Here is a 14,349-nt window from a genome sequence, read left to right on the forward strand (position 1 = left end):
TCATTTAGCAAGCAGTTTACGTAGCTTACCCAATCCAGACCGCAAGATGGGCAGCAGAGTCCAGGAGTAGTGTGTTATATTTTCAGCGGCAATGATGATGCGTTCGGGATTTAACCAGTAAGGCCTGCATTTGGAGCAGCTGGACATTGGAATTTCCATTTTCGTAAGGTCATGGCCATGAATCAGATGGTAGTTCCTCGCCCAATAAAGCAAAACAAGATTACTTCCTTGCTGTTTAAGAAACTTCATGTGTTTATTTCATTTTTTCATAATCAAATTCGTGTCTTCACACATGGCACATCATATTTACAATACATTCGGAATGCCGGCTTCCGCTAGGATAGAGCGAGACTCCTGTAAATTCATATACAATTCTTATACTAAGGAATGAGCCCGTGAGCATGGAGTGAGCGCCTTATCTTAAACAACCGGTAAGCTACCTTTAGGGTGCAAGATCTGCTAAGGCCGATAGCAAAGCGTAATCATCGTAGTCGAGTTCGAAATCCGAACCATCATCATATTGGTATCCATCGCTGTCGGTGTAATCGGAATCTAAATCGTACTCGTACCCGGGGTAATCGTTTTCTGAGTTTAGATCGCTTTCGAACGTATCATCCGAATCGTACTCCTCCTCCTCCTCATCGCCTTCTGATTCGGTCATAACGAAGCATTTCAAAAACAAGCAATCCTTCAATCGGGGAAACTTTATCTGGAGCCCGAGAAGATGCTTCGTCTCGAGTTTGCATTTCGTGAACAGCAAAGTATGGAGACGAGGCAGAGTGCCATCCATCCCAAGGAAAAACGGTTGAGTGAAATGGCAACGGGAAAAATGCAGTACCTCAAGCTGCTCAAAAAGGGATAACGATTTTAACAATTTCTGGGACGCTGGTGCGCGATAATACGCTAAACGGAGTTCTGTTAGGTGCGAGAGGTTGCAGGTGATGATGTCACTCAAGCTTTGTTCAGCCTCCTGATCGATGAGCAGCCCAAGCTTTCGGACCGACTTGGGCAAGTTCAGTAACGTGCTGGGCTTTACAATCGTTTTACCCAGATCCAGCGACTCTAGCTGGGTTAGTTTCGAAAAATCTAAAAACGATTGCTCCTCCAAATGAATAATCTTATGAAACCGCAGACGACGAAGCTGGGTGAGATTAAGCACACTCTTCAACAAAGATGGATTGGAAAGGTATATGGTTTTCGAAAAATCGATAGAGCTTAGCAAGGGGCACGTTTCACCCATTGATATGAAGAGATCCTCTTCTAACGGCACATCCCAATCGCATCGCTCCAAGTACGGCATTCGACGAAAGATGGATGAGGGATCAGTTGGTTTCCATCCTTTTACGTTTACCGATAGGTCTTTCAGCTTCCCGAACACAAGCGGCGATTTGCCGGAGTTATCGGCCGGAGGATGCAGTGCGCTCAGTGCACCATCGAAAGTTTGCAGCTGCGGCATGTCCACCAAGAACTTGTATTTGCAGTCCATCGATAGATGCATAACCGATTGACTTCGAAGCGTTGGTATGCTCTTCTGGTACATATCACTATAAGTGTAGTCTGCTATATTGAACATTTGTAGGTGCGACATCGACGGTAACGCATCAGCTATCAACGGAAATATCCTCACCATCGAGCCCTCAATGAAGTCAAGTTCGAGCTCCCGGAGGTGTTGCGTGATTTTCGGGTGAATGGCTTTCCAAAACGCTGGAAATTGCGATTCCAGAATCGGTTCTACGCTCATGCTTAAACCGCGATATTGGCGTTGTGTGTGCATTACAATCTGTTTCGCCCGTTGTATCAACCGTTTCAATTTTGGTACCTCTTGCTGCTTCCTCGTAGTAGCATGGTTCAATACATTGATATCCAGCCGAAATCTGTCCACGTATCCACTAAAAAAGATGATGGCATTCCATCGCTGGCAGGTCCGGGAGGCCGTTTTCACGTTTTCAAGATCCAGACGATCGAACACCATACACAAAATCTGCACACCGCGAGAGTGACATGAAGAGAGAAGGATAAAGACCGGTTGATGCAATTTACAAACCCACTCGTTTTCAGCTTACCTCATCTGGCAATCGATCCATGTAATTGTGATGTCTGGGCATGTTTTCCCGTAGGCGCACAAACGTGCAACAATTCTCGTTTTATGCGATGGAAATTAACAAAAATCCGTTCGCTTTAGCTCTTCTGTGGCCGATTTTCGCGGTAAACTCCTCGCCGAACAGTGACAGCGGACAATTTGACGTATAAAGGGCGGTCCACACGCTGCGATTTTTCTGTGCAGATTTCAATCTGGTTTCGCATCGGAACTTGTGAAATTGGAACGGAAATTTGCAACGATTTGACTATTTTTGATCATCGCAGTCGATCTAAACAGATTTCATGCAAAGAATATTTCAATTTATCTAATTTCTATAAATATGTGTTCTTTCTCCATGGCTGCTTCCACAACTTTGATCTTGCAAATAGCTATGAAAACAATCACTCCACCGATTGCTCCGATCTCATTACGACTTTCATCTGTGCCGATACAAATAGCACTGAAATATCGTGGCGTGTAAACGCGGCTTTATCGATTTTGCTGTGCTCGTCGCATGGATGACATGTTTTGACGTTTTACGAGATCGTCAGAAGGAAGAGGGAAGAGGGAAGAGGGAGGCAGCAAAAGCAAAATTCGTGAAGAATAGTGAAATTCGTAAAAATCGAACGGAGAATTGGCTGTTTCCCATGAAACTGTGTTCTTTGCTCTACTTCCGGGACGCTATCTAGTCGTTGCTGATGCAATCCACCAACCCCGTTAGTTAGGGCAGCGAAAAGGATTCGGGAAATTTGGGGAATCCGAAAGTTGCGACAAACAACAACAAACATAGCGAATGTGAGTCATACACCACACGTAAATTCCAAAAGGCACGCTAATCAAGACTGAAGAGGTCAAGTAGCACGGGACGATAGTAGGCAGCAGGCAGGAAGTGCACGGCAGTGCCAGTGGCAGTACCTTTCCAACCGCAATAGAATGATCACACTAGCGAGGAAAAAGAAAGAATCAAACACCAGCGGGAACAACAACGGTGGCAGCTCAGCGGCCAACGGATCCGTGGCGAACCAGGCGACCAGCAAGCGGATATCGATACGAGAGTTTCTGCTCGTCAAGGAGGTACAGGAGCTGGAACAGAATCTACCTGCCACCTGCAAGGTAACATTCCACGATCCGAACGTCCTCAGCGAGTTTACGCTTGCGATCTGCCCTAGCGAGGGGTTCTGGTGCGGTGGTCGCTTCAAGTTCAGTGTGCTGGTACCGGAAGAGTATAACATGGCCGTAAGTGTGCCGCGCGACACCCGGAAACTCACACTTACCTCGCGTTCGTTCACCTTCTTCACTCTCTTGCCTTTGCTTTTCAGCCGCCCAAAGTGAAGTGTCTCACGAAACTGTGGCACCCAAATATTTCCGTCGACGGTGACATCTGCCTTTCGTTGCTCCGGCTTAATTCGATCGATGGTCTCGGTTGGGCACCAACCCGTCGCCTTAAGGACGTCATCTGGGGCCTGAACTCACTCTTTACCGTACGTATTGCTATAGAATGGATAAATCACACAGCAGTGCAGGGCAAAGCTCACGAGATGAGAGTGGCCACGCCATCTCGATCGTCTAGCTTACTTGGATTGAATTGCCAGTAGAGGCACCGTGAACTGCGTGCAATCGTCTTGCCCAATGAATTTGATCCTCATTGCTATACTCTTTTTTCCGTTCTTATTCCCCAACCTTACAGGACCTGCTCAACTTTGATGATCCGCTCAACATCGAGGCGGCGGAACAATACTCCAAAGATAAGGAACGCTTCCATACGAAGGTGCGCGAGTACGTGGCGATCTACGCACGACGATAGTCAAACACAGCCTTGCGGTGGTGTCGTCCCGCCACATTCTGCAAAATTGTCATGGTCAGTCGGGCCGGCCCTTTTCTAAACACTTCCTGTCCCTGCCAGGCCGGACCGGAATGCCGGACCAAATTCTGCCAGTAGAGCGTTGTGTTGTACGTGTGAATTGGCTGCGGGGTTGGGGAAATACTAAGAAGCGGCATCAGCCAGTGTTCCTGCGGTCGCTCGAGCCTGCTGATTTTACTCAGGACTCAGGAATTCAAAAGCTTCTTCTTTTCGGCGAGATAGAGAGAGAGAGAGAGAGATAAAGGTATAGCTAATTTGTTTTGTTTTCCGTTTATTGTAAACGAAATGTATCTCTATTCCAGCAAGGTATACGCACACAATACAGTGAGGTGAAAGGGCAGTTTAGAATTTGGACTCTTTTCAATTGCAGAGACGCAGTCAAAAACCAATCGTGATTTGGGTGTTTTGTGTGTTTCGTACGATGCAGGGTTAGAACATGAACTGATGTATAGGTTGGATGTCTGTGACGATGTTTATTTTAATGTACTGTGCGCGTCCTTTTGCTGTAATTTACGACCAAGAACAAGTCCCGTTTATCCCTCTCCTGCTCTTGATTTCCTGGCGCAGTAGGATGGGGACACTAGTAAGAAAGGAACCGACCGGAAGAGCCGACTGCTCAGTGGTTGTTTGCCACCCCTCCTCGACAAACAACCGATTGTAATTATATACATTAAAGAGAGATTCAGCCGGGTACAATTTACTGATAATTGAACTTTCAGCTTGTAAGATTAGAAATGTCTAGAGAAATAAATGAAAACTGCTGTGAGTTGAGATGATGAAATATCTCGTTTGTTAGTCCACCTTCTTACCTGTATCACAGAAAAAAATCGTGGCGCTGATTGTGATAGCACTAGGTGATAGCAATATTAAAACACAGGTAAAAGCACTCATTTAAGTTGCAACTTGATTCGCCAGAAATCGGTTATATTTCAGTTTTTTTTCTTTAATTACCAGCAGCGTTACCATGATACTGGTACTGTTCTGTTTGCATTTTGTAGCCGTTTTGCGCACTCTTAAAACCTTTTCATTCTTGCGTGGGATGTGGAGTTCATTTTGGGGTATTACTACAGCGTAAATTTGTCGATTTTCCATATTTATATGCAGTTCATTACACTTGTTTATTTATTGCGCCAGTTAAAAATTACTACTCGGACAAATTATATTTGGAAACGATGGAAATTGAAAAAGAAAAAGATCCAAAAAGTCAACGACAGACCAGCTTATCGCAATAGGGTCTCTATAGTAAACCCATGGAAAACACGTGTATATTAGATTCTGCAAATCAGCACTTCCAATAGATGCAACTGCGCATGTATAGCTTCCCTCCTTTCTAAAATCGCTGTTATCGGCGCAGTTATAGTGAACCGAGTTTTACTTACATAGTTAAGTGAAGTGCTTAGCATTAGCATTTTACTAACTGTTTAATTCAAAATAATGCTGGCAGAATGTAACTAAACAACAAAACAAATAGCACAAACATACTACAAAGTGAACGTAATGTACAGCAGTTGGGGTAGTTTGGCGCGGTGATGGTAAAACGAAGGACCTGGCGAAAAATATTTTAAAGATAACTCTGTGCTTCTCCTTACACTGACAACAGTAGAACACACATTCCAGAGCCTTTTTTTTGCAGTTTTGTTGTGATCCTTTTGTTGAATTGCTTTTGTTTCTGGTCAAAAAGGTTGCTGTCCGAAGATATTGTTAACCTTAGAGTTCATCGATTCTCGCCTAGCAGATTTTCTATTGTTTCTTTGCTATTTGCTTCGTGGAATCTGATTTCTATGGCATGGAAAAGTGATGATCAATGAACAATTCAGTATCGTGAGCGTGGCGATATTTCCTCCTGTGTATTTCCATCAAAGATGTAAGTAAAAAGTCTACTTCCACATGTTTATTTTTATCTTTAACTGCTTTCACGAACGAAACTAAACTATTAAATATTTTCTCGGCTGTTTTTTTCTTTCATTGCTCTCGAGATATCGCCAATAGATCATCAGAGGTTTCATTTAAAAATGATTTCCGAACGATTATTCCAACCAGCGGATTTCAAATCCCTGCCCGGGATGCTGCTCTAAATATTTTGGATGACTGTTAATGCTATCAACGGGACAGTAGAGAGCGGATCATCTACACTCCTTGGCCAGACCGTAGTAAAGAAAAACGATCGGACCTAAAGGCGCACACAAAACATTTCTTTCTTATCCGCTGAATCCCTGGTTAGACACAGTTTTTTTGTTCATCAAATATATTGTTGTACAGAACTAACCAACTGTAGAAGGCAATTGGTGCTTTGTGGGCTCAAACAAATCGCAAACGCTATCCAACTGCAGGGCCATTATCAAAATGCCAAACCAATTTCATCTACCAATTCAAAATACTTCCGTCCTTCATCCTGGCACTCCATCTTCTTCAGAATCTCCTTCGTCTACCACCACCTAACCCACCACGAATTCTTTCTCTCATTCTCTCCATGTCATCCCTATCGTTTTCCTCTTGAGTGTTTGCTCCTTACATCCTTTATGTCCAGTCGTGTAACTTCATCGTGATTTCAAACCGACCCTCTATATATTCGGCTTACGCTTCTTGATTCGTTAGTCGTGGATGCCGCGGCGCCAGGTGATCTTTTTTGTTATACATACATAAATTACTCGTCAAACTCCCTACGCATTTTATCATTAATTATCGACTAAACCTAAGATGTGTAACTTCAGGGGTAGGGCATTTTTGTTTTGCTAGGAGGTGGTGGTAGCTATGAAAATTTAATTGTTTTCTCTCTACTCATCTTTGTCGATCGCTACTTATAGCCAACCAGCCACTAAATAGACGAGAGCACAGCACAACTCGGCACGGATTTCTGACTGGGTAGATTACCCCGCCGTAATCCGGCTCACACTTCTGGCCCATAATTCGCTTGGAATTCATTTCTACCCTCCCCGGAACGGTACGGTAGAGCGTAGTTCTTTAAGCGCCTGTTTTCTGTTCTGTTTTGTTTCAATTATTAATAAACTATCCACTACTTCTTCGCCCTCTTCGTCCGACTCTAACCTCCCACATTCTAATGGTTGTACGATATAGCTTGAGCGACCCCATTGACAGTCTTTGATTTTAGGACATCGTTCTCGTAGGACATTATCGTTTCCGTGCCATTCTCGAACACCCTGGTAGTGCAGCAAAGGAAGAGAAAGAAAAAGGAGAGTGAATACCGCCCAAATTGAGTTGCATGACTTTTCAGTTGGTCCTCGAGCCTGCTGCAACCGCTTCCTTACCTTTTCGTCATCAGTTTCTTGCCATTAACGAAGGTGGTCGAGGTGGAGGTGCGTTTGACGGGACCACCGCCGCCCATACTAAACTCCGAGATCGAGCTGACCGCACCACTCCGATGGCCCATCGGATCGCCGCCATTGAAGAAATCGTCCATCAGATTAATGCTCATGAACGGGGTCATGAACGGGGACGAGATAATATTCTGCGGGTGCGAGTGTCTTTGATGGTGATGATGGTGGTGATGGTGCCCATTGCTAGCCCCATTTGCTGCTCGTCGACCATTGTGATGAACGGGTTGACTGACTGTAAAGAAGAGCCGAATTTAAGACAACGGACAACCGACAACCGCAAGCCTAACTTACCTCTGAACAACTCATCGAACGGTGAGCCACCGAAGAACTCTCGGAACACCACCTCCGGGTCACGGAATGTGAACGGGAAACCGAAGAACTCGAAGTCATCCATGCCAACGCCGACGCCGTTACCATTGTGCCGCCGGTGGCGTGTGCTCTGATGGTACCGATCCGATGCACCTCCATTGTTCAACAGTCCCTCCTTGCCGTACTGATCATAGATGCGACGTTTCTTTTCTGTTTTCGGGTTTGACAAATTAAAGGAAATGAGGATAACGGATGGGTGTTACAACGATAGTCTAGGTGAACGTCACACGTCAAAGATTAGTATCGCAATAGAACAAACGATTATGTTAGCCAATGAAACGGACCAGCAAAGATGATATATGCTTGTTATCGGGGTTTCTCTTCGTTGCAATAACGGACACACGGCACATTCCACTCACTTCATGGTACTTGTTGTTTATCAACGCGTAACCACTATATTCGTTGGAAGCATTTCATTTGGACCATTTCATAAAGAAGAAAGTTCAGCTCACATGAACTTCATATTGAAAAACACACGATTTTCCATGCTATTAGTTATCGAAACCAAGAGGCAAAGCGCATTATCACACAAATGAAAACAGTTCACAGCTATTCGCCAATTCAAATCGAATCGCCTTCCTCGAACACAATTAGTGCTCTTGTGTTAACACTTCATTCGCTAACTCAACCAAATCTGTAGCAAACACACAAACGGGCGCCCCGCTAGCGATCGGTAGCAAGGGATGGTAGCGAAGCTGATGTGCCGCCAGACAAAGTATGTTATCCGAGCGGTATACCAGATGCGAAGCCAGCGTAGCACCCGATAACGCGAAACAAATCTATTCACTGCAATTGCAACTATACCAAAGAAGCGGAAAAATGGCGTCGTCTCAAAAAATCCTCGAAACGAAAACGTACGACTGCCGCCGCTGGCGGTATAGTGGTCGCGACCGTTGGGTGGATCGTAGCGTTGATGGTAGTGGTGGTACGGATCGTAGTTGCCATTGCTGCGACTACTGCTGTAGTCGCGATTGGTGAAGTAACTGGAGGAGTACTTGGTATCACGCCGAGCACCGAAACCATTGCCGGTGCCATTGGCGCTGCTACCAGCCGAACCGTTGCAACCAGCCTTCCGCATGTTATCGTAAGTTCTCCGTTTATAGGCTACATAGGTGTCGTGAGGATAAGAAAATACCAGTCAGATAAAAAAGTAATCTTTTTACCAACGTACGATGTACGATGACACCTCCGTACTGTGTGTTTGCCCACTATCGGTACCGAGAGGTTGGCTACCGGCGAACTAAAACCATCTACGTGCCCATACCATCCTGTAAACTTGAATATAGTGACCGCAGCTCACTTACCATCGGAGAGTACTTCATATGCTTCGGAAATTTCCTTGAACCGCTTGTTGGACTCGTCTGGGTTGTCAGGATTTTTATCTGGATGCCATTTTAGGGCTAACTTTTTGTATCTGAAATGCAAAAAGAAAGTGGTTACACTCATGGTTGATCAAATCAGAAAGTCGGAATGTAAAAGGAGCCTGCAGCACGCTACTTACGCTTTTTTGATTTCCGCCTCTGTCGCCGATCTGGAAACGTCCAGAACTTTATAGTAGTCTACCATCTTGTATGTGTGCCGCTTTCCTTCTTTACTCCACTCTATAGTTTCAGGTGAATCCGGTTGGTTGTGCTCTCGGTTCTCTACCACCTGGTCTCCGTCACTGGGCTATTTGCGTTGCTCTAGTCCTGCATTTGGACTGATTTTTGTGAGATGTTTATTCTCTCGTAACGAAGGTAAGGGGAGTTTGACTAAATCAACCCCCACCGGCGCCCTGACGAACTGAAACGAAAACCGAAACAATCCAATCAAAACGATGTCAACTACGATTGCGCTACTTGTCAAATGAATCACTGATCACATATTGCTGCGTCAGTTGGAATGTTTGCATCATACACTTTCATAATCTCTTAGGCGGACTTAGCCAATTATTGGTATTCGATCTTCTCTTCGGTACCATCACGTCCAATCACGATCGGACCGATGACTCACAACACTCTCCATGGTACACCGGTATTTGTCATAATCTTCAAGCGTTCGCGCCCCCCCTTGGTAAAACCTGAAATAATTCTCCCAACCAAAAACAGAATCTCCCGCGATCATTAGGCGATTTTGGAAGGGGGACAGTGACAAACACGCTAACAGAGTCCAGCAGCATCGTCATCGAACGTACCGGCGGCGTGTACCAGGTGGAACACACTACTGGTAACACATCCACTACTACACCATTACTTGCACTACTACAGCTCTCTGTTTTTTTTGGCAAATGAAATCGGAACCACGGAAGGATGGGTTGATCCGACCGTCCGTCCGTCCGCCGTTCGTCTCCCACGCAAGCAGCACCTTCATTCGTGGTGCTCTTCCGTGTCTTTCAGTGCCAATGCCCCTTTTCTTTAGCGCCGCGTGCCGTGTGACAAACGTGGGTCTATACTAGATGGAACCCGCCGAACAGCTCCCACATACGGGATCGTATGGCGCATATTAGGTAAGGATGGGTGTGGGTGTGCCCGGGGGAAAGAAGGCGGTCTCTGTATTAATGATCGTTTTGGTGTCGCGTGTGATCTGTTTTCAAGATCACCATCAACGCCAGAATCCAAACATTGGCAAGAGTGAGCAACAAGACCCGTTGCCATCTGCTTGCAAGCGAGCGCTCACGTGCGGTATCTCTTAAGCAAGCAGGAGCGTAACGTTGAGAGAGAGAGTAAGGATGCCATTATGTGAAACTGATGGTCATCAACACCATTTATGACACGTGGCCGGTGCACTACAAGCATTGTATTTGTATGCTGCGGTTTCTCTTTCGTCAGCCCAAAACAGGTTCGATTGGGATCCCCTGTTCCAGCTGGCTGGTTGGCTTGGTCCAGTGGAGATTACTGATAGCTGATTACAATCGCAAGCACATACACTAGGCTGCGGCCTTCATATGGCAGGCACACGATGCATTCAGCCCAGAACAGCACTCCAAACGCATACTCTGTTCTACACATGTTCGCCCTAACTTCGTACGTTTTTAATAACTTTCTCTACTTTGCATTGCCTGCCGGATTGAGTCATCACGAACCCAAGCTAATCCCGTATGTCGTGATCGTCGGTCACAGATTCTTTTATCAGGGAATGACCGCTGGTACTGCATACACACTCCAAAAAGGACAACAGGCCGCTCGCAGTTATTCCTAATCGAACAGCCAGCTCGCTCCCACACGTAAGTCATACGCATCAGTCGTTGGTTTGTGAAGTTGAACTTCGTTCGAGTATATCGGCTTTCGAATTCACTTCTTACGATCAAATACTAACGATCAAATACGCTGCGACAACCTAAAACACGTGGTAATGGTTTAAACGAATGTCCATTATCCAAAACACGGTTAGCTACTAACACAGTAACCTTTGATTTCAACGGACACACAATTATCCTCCGGCAATATCAATCACTAATTTACAAACACTTAGATCACGTTTCTAGATTGCTTCCGAACGACCGAACGAAGTGCTATTCGATACGTTTGACCGTGCTTTCTCTCTTCGTTCTCTGCCCAACAGTGTGCCAAGTTTATGTTTCAGGGCCCAAGTTCAAGCCAATCCAGCGAACGAGAGATACTACCGGTGCGGTACGGTGCTCTTATCTGCACTGCTGGAGCAGGCTGGTGCGGGCGGGGCGTTCGCGGCATTACGCCACTGTGCCATCCACCAGACAGCTGCTGCTACTCGCACACACAACAGCACACCCACCAATGTGCACAATCTCTTTCTTATCAGCTGACCGTAGTACGCCACACGTATGTCTGCGTGCATGTCTCGCGTTGTAAAAGGGTTGAGTGTGCGTGTTTGTTTTGCACTGCGACCACCAGTGCCGTTATGGGTGCTCGATGGTATCTACACTCCGGGAGTGACGTTCGCGCTAAGATGAGTAAAGCACTGTACACGCAAAAGCCACTTGTTGGAATACACATTTCATCATTGCCTTGAGATTACGACCCAGACCTACTATTGCAAATAAAGTTGTGCTCCTACCTACCGTTCCCGTTGATAGTAGTAGCTGGTGGTTTGGTGGGAAGATCACCTGATACTGATACCCAGCAGCACCAGCAGCAGGTAGAACAAACACGACAAATGGGCTTTCGAAGCCATCGGGAAAGGAAGGAATCACTCGCAATAATCGCGCGGTTCCGGTTGTGCTGCTGCTGCTGCTGCTGCTGCTGTTGCTCTGTGATTCACTACCAGACAACACCGCACGCACCACGACGCAAACAGCTTCTGACAGGGAATGATTGTTGTTCTTTCCAATGGATGCATCAGACAAGCAACAAGCACTCTCGGCGAGCATCGCGCACGCGGTGAGTCACAACCACGTGCTAGAGATGCCCCGTCGCTGCCCTCGACACCACACCACTTGACCATTCTGTCAGCCCATCGTGCAAAGGTCGCTCTCAGCTCGGTTGCATGTATGCAGGAGTTTCATCTTCAATCAGATGGTAATGCAGACTCCGCAGTGAACTTGCATATATGGCACGCTAGCAGAATGAAAAAAAAACGAGCTGCATTTCATGCAATTCTTCTTCTTTTAAGATGAATTTGCAATTTGTGATCTTACAGTCACCACCATACGAGACCATTTGCTAATGCAAGGCAGAGGTAGAACGCAAAGCATGAAGGTGTTGCAGAAATGATTGCAATGCTCGTATTATTCCAAAAGACACATTTCCTGCACAAAAACACGTACGAAGTGTGTGCACGAATTCCTTTCCCGAAGGCAAGAAAGTTGCTATAAAAGCTGCTTTGCGTCCACAATCCGTACAACGCGCGTTTACGTACCAAGGAAATCCCCGGAGAGACCTCTCCGACGCCCTACCATCCGCAAGGCATCACATATTGAGGAAGGCTCAACGAAAACGCTAGACAAACGCGACGTCCAGGTCAGCAGGCGACCGTTAGCGGCACCGTGAGCACAAATGAGAGTTCAAATGTCACTGACGATCCAGCAGGGGCGATGGAGATAACGGCGGACGGCGGATTGCAAATCGTTGCACGTCCGTCGCTATTCACACACCTAAAAGCCACCATCCACCAAAATGCATTGCGGAAAGCTTTCCTCTTACGGGGGGAGAAGAATGTGTTGCTGGTTCATACCTTTGTGCTTGATGATCATGTGCTTGTCTGTAGCTACATTCGTGTGTCCGCGAGAAAAGCAAATTGCTAAACAGCGGAACGAAACGTTCGTGTGTTCGCGGCGAAACTGCTTTTTATGCTGTACAGCATGCATCTATATAGCCAGGCTGTGACTGGCGCTGCTGGCGCTGCTGGCGATTCAGGACGATTTCTATCTGCCCCTCACAAAGCGGTGTTTTCCCTTCAAACCGGGGTTCAAACACCGCCAGCACACAGGGCCATAGTGTATTTCACCTTAAAACTGCTGCACCTTTGGCGCTCCCGGAGTGTCTCTTAATGGGCATGCAGCAGGATGATGGGTGGTAAAACAGGACCGACCTAGCACCCAGTGCAAAGGGGCAAACGTTTAGCACACCATCGGTCAGCGGTTGGTTAAGAGGGAATGTGGAATGCCATTTTCTTCCTTCTGCAGCCTGCCTCTAGAGACAGAGACAGAGACAGAGTCTCTATTCTGTGTTGCATGACTCAACCATTAAAACACGTGCAATCCGTAATTGGACATGCAGGATATAAAGCGGATCCAGCGAATGCAATGTGCTCAAAGTACCAACTAGTAATATATTCCTCTTTAAACAAAAAAAAAGGGGCGTTGGCGGCCATTTTCATCCTATACATCGAACGCAGGTGATCGAATCGAAGGCTTGTCCTAATCCAATCTTATAACTCGTTGCCTAATACACCACAATGTATACGCCGCCGCCGTGGGGGTGGTGTGCATTTAGCATGCGCATTACCATTTCTTATGATTTCTTCTATTATTACTATACTGTCGTCGTGGGTGCTGCGCTGCATCAGAAGCCTTTGAGGTAACGACGGTACGATGAATGTGGCGGCGGCAGCAGCAGCATTGTATCGCATCAGCATAAAACCAAACAATCACCACCCACCACCAATCACCGTCGCCAGCAGCAGCATCAGCAGAAAGTAGCAAAACCCTTTTTTGTTACAAACAAAGCGTTTTCTTCCTTTCCTCTCTGTTTCTTCCATACTCCTATCGTACCCGGAGGTCTTGACAGTCACGGTCTGGCTTCATCTTGGAGCCCGTCTATAACCACAGCATTATTTTCATGTTCATTCGGAAATTATTATGATTCGCTTCTCGGTTGTGTTTCCTCTTCCCATCCTTCACCATCGCATCGCATCTCTGGCGTGTTCTTTGGTCTTGCGTAACGGAATGACGAAAAATGTGAATTTCATTTCACTCAACCACACCACACGATGCTCTACGCATAACTCGGCGCGCTGTCGCTTCCTTCCTTTCTTCGCCTATCTTTTAACGTCGAACTTTAAATTGCAACTTTGATAAAAGGTGGGACGGTACCACGGTAACCGCCCACCGTTCGACACCTCTTTCACTGTTCGAGCGTCATCAAGGGGCGTAGGTGCCGCCGAGGGGGGAAAATTTTTCTATTTTTCCTGTTACGCACAGAGAGTTATTATGTGACGGGCGGGCGGGCGTAGGTCTACCAGCTGGAGCCGGGCCGCCATTGTTTGAACTGGCGGCACTGCTACCGTGAACAAACGACGTTTCACTGCAA

At 46.3% G+C, this 14,349-nt stretch overlaps 3 protein-coding genes across 12 annotated transcripts in view; 1 reads left to right on the forward strand and 2 right to left on the reverse strand.

Moving 5' to 3' along the window:
• Positions 1–233: 233 nt before the first annotated feature.
• LOC125955921 (uncharacterized) lies at positions 234–2,205 on the reverse strand. The gene is made up of 2 exons (XM_049687257.1): positions 2,064–2,205; positions 234–1,981 (listed from the first exon to the last, which is right to left on the reverse strand). Exons 1-2 carry the CDS (start codon positions 2,103–2,105, stop codon positions 443–445), a joined length of 1,581 nt encoding a protein of 526 aa, XP_049543214.1. The 5' UTR covers positions 2,106–2,205; the 3' UTR covers positions 234–442.
• Positions 2,206–2,652: 447 nt separating this feature from the next.
• LOC125955963 (NEDD8-conjugating enzyme UBE2F-like) lies at positions 2,653–4,713 on the forward strand. 2 transcript variants are annotated; one of them, XM_049687341.1, is made up of 4 exons: positions 2,653–2,875; positions 2,929–3,316; positions 3,400–3,561; positions 3,768–4,713. In XM_049687341.1, exons 2-4 carry the CDS (start codon positions 3,014–3,016, stop codon positions 3,882–3,884), a joined length of 582 nt encoding a protein of 193 aa, XP_049543298.1. In that variant the 5' UTR covers positions 2,653–2,875; positions 2,929–3,013; the 3' UTR covers positions 3,885–4,713. The 2 variants fall into 2 exon arrangements, with proteins under 2 accessions (XP_049543298.1, XP_049543299.1); XM_049687342.1 differs by having other exon boundaries at positions 2,940–3,316.
• A 1,118-nt stretch (positions 4,714–5,831) lies between these two features.
• LOC125955938 (dnaJ homolog subfamily B member 6) overlaps positions 5,832–14,349 on the reverse strand; it is a 61,825-nt gene continuing 53,307 nt past the window's right edge. For 4 of the 9 annotated variants that reach the window (XM_049687289.1, XM_049687287.1, XM_049687288.1 and 1 more), the window contains 6 exons: positions 9,147–9,427; positions 8,950–9,059; positions 8,450–8,749; positions 7,568–7,795; positions 7,208–7,508; positions 5,832–7,099 (listed from right to left, as the gene is read on the reverse strand). In XM_049687289.1, coding sequence (XP_049543246.1) covers positions 6,997–7,099; positions 7,208–7,508; positions 7,568–7,795; positions 8,450–8,749; positions 8,950–9,059; positions 9,147–9,211 — 1,107 coding nt within the window. In that variant the 5' untranslated portion in view covers positions 9,212–9,427 and the 3' untranslated portion in view covers positions 5,832–6,996. Of the gene's footprint in view, positions 7,100–7,207; positions 7,509–7,567; positions 7,796–8,449; positions 8,750–8,949; positions 9,060–9,146; positions 9,428–10,939; positions 11,352–11,656; positions 11,839–14,349 lie in introns of those variants that run through there. The other 5 variants (XM_049687290.1, XM_049687293.1, XM_049687292.1 and 2 more) reach the window with 5 other exon arrangements.

The sequence above is a fragment of the Anopheles darlingi genome, chromosome 3 (genome assembly GCF_943734745.1).
Source record: "Anopheles darlingi chromosome 3, idAnoDarlMG_H_01, whole genome shotgun sequence".
Lineage (NCBI taxonomy): Eukaryota > Metazoa > Arthropoda > Insecta > Diptera > Culicidae > Anopheles > Anopheles darlingi.

Bases quoted from the DNA above. Each gene is read 5' to 3' on its own strand.
- LOC125955921 (XM_049687257.1), bottom strand. From the start codon at position 2,105: ATGCCCAGACATCACAATTACATGGATCGATTGCCAGATGAG. The intron at 1,982-2,063 runs GTAAGCTGAAAA...CGCGGTGTGCAG, and splicing joins TGGATCGATTGCCAGATGAG to ATTTTGTGTATGGTGTTCGA.
- LOC125955963 (XM_049687341.1), top strand. From the start codon at position 3,014: ATGATCACACTAGCGAGGAAAAAGAAAGAATCAAACACCAGCGGGAAC. The intron at 3,317-3,399 runs GTAAGTGTGCCG...TTTGCTTTTCAG, and splicing joins CGGAAGAGTATAACATGGCC to CCGCCCAAAGTGAAGTGTCT. The intron at 3,562-3,767 runs GTACGTATTGCT...CCAACCTTACAG, and splicing joins GCCTGAACTCACTCTTTACC to GACCTGCTCAACTTTGATGA.